The 4793-nt window shown below is 37.5% G+C and overlaps 1 protein-coding gene across 1 annotated transcript; it reads left to right on the top strand.

Annotated features, from left to right (window-relative positions):
- The first annotated feature begins 1002 nt into the window (after window positions 1-1002).
- On the top strand, window positions 1003-4793 carry LOC122277162 (ubiquinol oxidase 4, chloroplastic/chromoplastic). Its single transcript, XM_043087055.1, has 9 exons — window positions 1003-1300; window positions 1581-1767; window positions 2280-2373; window positions 2726-2841; window positions 3316-3424; window positions 3565-3633; window positions 3786-3857; window positions 3947-3994; window positions 4399-4793. The coding sequence occupies exons 1-9, from the start codon at window positions 1149-1151 to the stop codon at window positions 4620-4622; spliced, it is 1071 nt and encodes a 356-aa protein (XP_042942989.1). The 5' UTR covers window positions 1003-1148; the 3' UTR covers window positions 4623-4793.

The raw sequence follows: 4793 nt of genomic DNA, 5'->3' as shown, positions 1-4793 counted from the left end.
AATCATAACGAGCTTTTGGGAGGATTACAGTTTTCTGGTATTCATATCTTTCCCTTAAATCATTCCACAAAATAAGTGGATCTTTCACAGTTAGATACTCAGTTTTTAATTCTTCATGAAGATGATGCCGAAGGAAAATCATTGCCTTAGCACGGTCCTGCAGGGATCCTTGATTTCCTTCTTTAATTGTATTTCCCAGGTTCATCGCATCCAGATGGATCTCAGCATTAAGGATCCAAGATAAATAATTTTTTCCAGAAATGTCAAGAGCAACGAATTTCAATTTTGTAAGATTTGACATTTTTTACATATATAAATCAGGAACATAAGTATAGAGTTTTCATTAAGTAATGTAACATTTCATATTCATTTTAGAAACTACAAAAATATATTGAAAAACTTACTTGAAGTAGAGGACTACTAGCTTCAAAATCGTCAGAATTTTCGTGCTGATAACGTGTTATGAAATCATTGAAAAGAGAGAGTCATAACATGTTATAAAACTTTCAAAAGGAGAGAGAAAGAGATAGAGTTCAGAGAGGTTATTAAACTTATGAATTCCTTAAAGGATTCAACGATATATATAGGAGTACAAAGGAGACTATGCTTTTGATGACTAGCACTATATATTTGACGGCTAGCTCACTATGCTAGCACTATGCACTATGCATTTGACGACTAACTCACTATGCTAGCACTATGTGCTATGCATTTGACGACAAGTACTATGTACTAGCACTATGCATTTGACGACTAGCATTATGTATTTGATAGCTAGCTAAATGTGATCATACAATTCAAGATAGTTTATAATAATTTTTTAATTTTTTATAATTATAATAATATGATAATAACAAAGTTACAAACCAATCATACGCAGCAAATTTATGCTCTTATCCCTATTAAAATTTCGTTGTGCGGACTGCGGATGGTCTCAGTCACTATCAAAAATTGACTGGCCCTTCTCTGAACGCCAGCAAGGATTCATATCCGCCCCCTTGCCAAAGCGCACAAACGACAAGCTCTTAACAACGGGAGAAAAATCTCGACTTCGTCCTTGCCGATTGACACTTCCCCTTAAATACAACTTCGATTTGGATTTTGCCTTTGTGCATTTCCTCTGCCAACTCTGCGGGAACGACCGGAAGATGATGGCGACGACTCTATCCCCGGCAGCGTTTGCAATCTCGGCCTCGTCCTCTTCGCCGTTAAAAGCGAAGCGACTTAATAATTCGGCTTCCTTTTACTCGCAAACCCCTTTCCGTTACAATCCCCTTTCTGCACGTCCATCGATTCCCAGGTATGTCACTCTTGATTCTTGGTCTTCCTCTCGGTCCAATTGAGGATAGTTTGTGGTACTCTGTGTGACTGTGAGGCCTGATAAATTCCAGCTTCTGGTCTTGAGGTTTTCCTTATTTTGGAACTGGGAATTTTAACAGTTATATCAAACTCATCTGAGCTTCATTAACTTGATAAATATGTCTATCATCTTTATTGATTTTTGGAGAGGAGAAATTCGGATTAGTGGTTAATCAATTTCCAACGGAAAAATAATTTTTTTTTCATGTATGATTTGATAGGAAGGCGACTTGGGTCCGAGCGACTGTTTTGCAAGATCAAGAGGAGAAGGTGGTAGTGGAGGAGTCATTCCCGGCGAAGACTTCTGCTGATGATGGGGGAAAAGGAGGTGGTAATGAACCACCAGAAAGTTCATCGCTGGAGAGCTGGGTTATCAAATTGGAACAATCTGTGAATATCTTTCTCACGGTATGGCTTATCACCTCTCTCTGTCGAGCTGAAGGGAGATGATGCAACATTGATGTGGTGAATTGAAATACCATGTTACTGAGTTCTAGTTTTATTTTTGTTTATTGTTCTTCTGATAATGACTCGTTCTAATGAAATACCTTTTAAAATAATTTTAAAAGAGGGTATATTCCTTGTTATTTGGATGATCGATGGGTGTCTATGCATATTATGATAGAAAGACACAAACCAAGTGTTCTATTGTAAACTTCTTTTTCCCTTATGACTCATGCGTATGAGGTTACACATTTAATTTTCAATAATATCAAAGCTGCCCCAACCATACCTTTGTGTCAAGATATGGGAAACTTTAGGAGTTCTTTTAATTGTTTTTATCGGAAGTTCTTTTCAATTTTGAACTCCTATAATATGTTTTTCGTGCTTTATAAGAGTTGTTTAAGTATCTAAGGATCTTCTGCCACCATTTTAGAGGTTCATAGCTCTTTGTAATTTAACTCTACCCATGATTCCAGGATTCTGTGGTTAAGATACTTGATACCTTGTACCATGATCGACATTATGCAAGGTTCTTCGTACTGGAAACTATTGCAAGGGTTCCTTATTTTGGTGAGTGTTAAGGTTTGCTTCTACTCAATTTGTGAATGCTCTAAATGTGAATTTATAGCCAATGTTAGGAACTCTTTTAAAGCTTGAAAAATTGGTCCCTACATTCCTGGAGAATGTTCTAGATACCCTTTGAGCTTGGCACATATGTATGTTCTAATAAATTTGTCAACAGGGATCAAGGCTAATTAATTATACCCACATCTATCTTAATTTGATCTTCATCTACTTGAAAAGCACAATACACCCTGAAAGGGACTTTCTCATGCAGCTGTGTTGTAGACTGCTGTGGTTGCCATCTCTGAATCCTGACTTGTGTTTTTTTGTGTTTTCTTTTTTTCTTTTTTCACGCCAGCCTTTATATCTGTTCTACACTTGTACGAGAGTATTGGCTGGTGGAGAAAAGCAGATTACTTGAAAGTGCATTTTGCTGAGAGCTGGAATGAGATGCACCACTTGCTTATCATGGAAGTAAGATCTTTCTTCTAAATTTCATTTGTACTTCATTTTTCTATGGTTTTATATTAAAAAAAAAAAGAAATAGGATCACTACTAACTGAGCTCCTTCAAGCTAAGTTTTCGAGTGAGCACTCGACTCAATTATAACTCGAGCCACAAGCCAACTTTTGACACCCATTGCAGCTAGGCAAGCCGAGCTCGGACAAATACCAAAAACTCTACTCGAGTTCAAGCTCTTGAGGAATACAGTCAAGTGGAGTTTGAGCGCCCACTACTCACTTCAACTTGACCCTAATTGTAGGAAGCAAAAGAAGAGTATCTATGAGACGCGATGAAACTCTCTCTATATTCTTTATGTTTCTTCTCTTCAATTCATTTAGACATGGCCAACTATGTTGCACATATAGTTGCCAAATGATTCTGAACCTTTAAAATTACTTGCATGACTTGCTTGATATTTTGAGGGTTATGGAAATATCTATGCAGGAATTGGGGGGAAATGCTTGGTGGGTTGACCGGTTTCTTGCTCAGCATATTGCAGTTGCATATTATTTCATGACAGTGTTTATGTATGCATTAAGCCCAAGAATGGCATGTAAGTACATGTACTTTGCTCTTATGGTATAACAATTTCTTGCCTTCTTTATCTCCTTCATCTTGGCATCTGCATATGCTCAGGTGAAGTTATCCTGAATAATTTCTGATTTCCGTATACTGGTTTCATCACAAGTGCAGATCACTTTTCTGAATGTGTAGAAATTCATGCATTTGAAACATACGACAAATTTATCAAGGCCCAAGGAGGTGTGTTTGAGTGTTTTAACGTTGATATTTTCACGACTACTCAGGAAGCCAATGGATTTTATCAGACCCACTGCTTGCCAGTGTATTTCATCTTACTTTTAAATACAACTTCCAGCCATGCTGACGGTGTCTGTTCTTTTTGTTTCTTTTAGATGAGCTGAAAAAATCACCTGCACCTGAGGTTGCTGTAAAATACTACACTGGAGGTGACTTATACTTGTTTGGTAAGTTTTTCATTTTGCAAGTTCTTGTTCATTCTCCATTTTCTCCTAAGATTGCTACCAACTATGACATTTACTTTGCATTCACGCAGATGAATTCCAAACATCCAGGGTTCCCAATACTCGAAGGCCTAAAATAGGTAAGATTCAAAATATAAAATTGTTTCATGGTCCATAATTCAATATGATATATTACCTCCCCAAGATGTTTGCCGATACCTAGAAATGAAAGCTCAAATGTTGCTGCTGTGCTGAATTTTGTAAGATATTAGTGTTTCACCTTCACCCTTCCGCTTAATTGAGTTGGAATGCAAAGGTTGGGTCCAATTACCCTTCCAATTGATGTGAGGCAGCTTTGCATCGCATCTCTCTCTCTCACTCTCTCACTCTTCCTGATTAGTGGCGCATTGGCGGTAGTTTCTCCTATGCAGCTTCCAACTTCCAAGAGTTTTATTCTTGAGATCATCATATAACTCGAAGATGAAAGTATTACTGATCGGAACAAATATTTTGCTTCTGTGAAATTCTTGATCCTTTTCTGCAGAAAATTTGTACGATGTGTTCCTAAACATTAGAGATGATGAAGCTGAACATTGTAAGACGATGAAGGCCTGTCAGACTCCTGGGAACCTTCGATCCCCTCACTCGTATGCAGAGGATGCCTCTGAAGATGACTCTGCCTGCGTCCCTCCTCAAACAGATTGTGAAGGCATTGGAGATTCTATAAAGGAATCCGTCACATCAACTCCAGTAGAGCAGAATATATGAAATAGATACGCATGGAAAACTAGCTAGAATCCAAGAATGGGGAAAGAAATTGTATACAAAATCAATATAGATGGCACATAAAGTATTTTCCCTTTTTGTTTACTTATTATTTTCCCTGTTTCAGACGGTATTCATTAATATCAAAACAATGTCCTGAATTTTGGAATAGAA

This window comes from Carya illinoinensis, chromosome 9 (assembly GCF_018687715.1).
Source record: "Carya illinoinensis cultivar Pawnee chromosome 9, C.illinoinensisPawnee_v1, whole genome shotgun sequence".
In the NCBI taxonomy this organism is placed as follows: Eukaryota; Viridiplantae; Streptophyta; class Magnoliopsida; order Fagales; family Juglandaceae; genus Carya; species Carya illinoinensis.
This window is presented reverse-complemented; position numbering and strand designations above follow the sequence as displayed.

Excerpts from the sequence above, each read along its gene's own strand:
- LOC122277162 (XM_043087055.1), top strand. The coding sequence starts at position 1,149 with ATGATGGCGACGACTCTATCCCCGGCAGCGTTTGCAATCTCGGCCTCG. Across the intron at positions 2,374-2,725 it reads TGCAAGGGTTCCTTATTTTG|CCTTTATATCTGTTCTACAC; the intron begins GTGAGTGTTAAG and ends TTTTCACGCCAG. Across the intron at positions 3,425-3,564 it reads ATTAAGCCCAAGAATGGCAT|ATCACTTTTCTGAATGTGTA; the intron begins GTAAGTACATGT and ends TCACAAGTGCAG.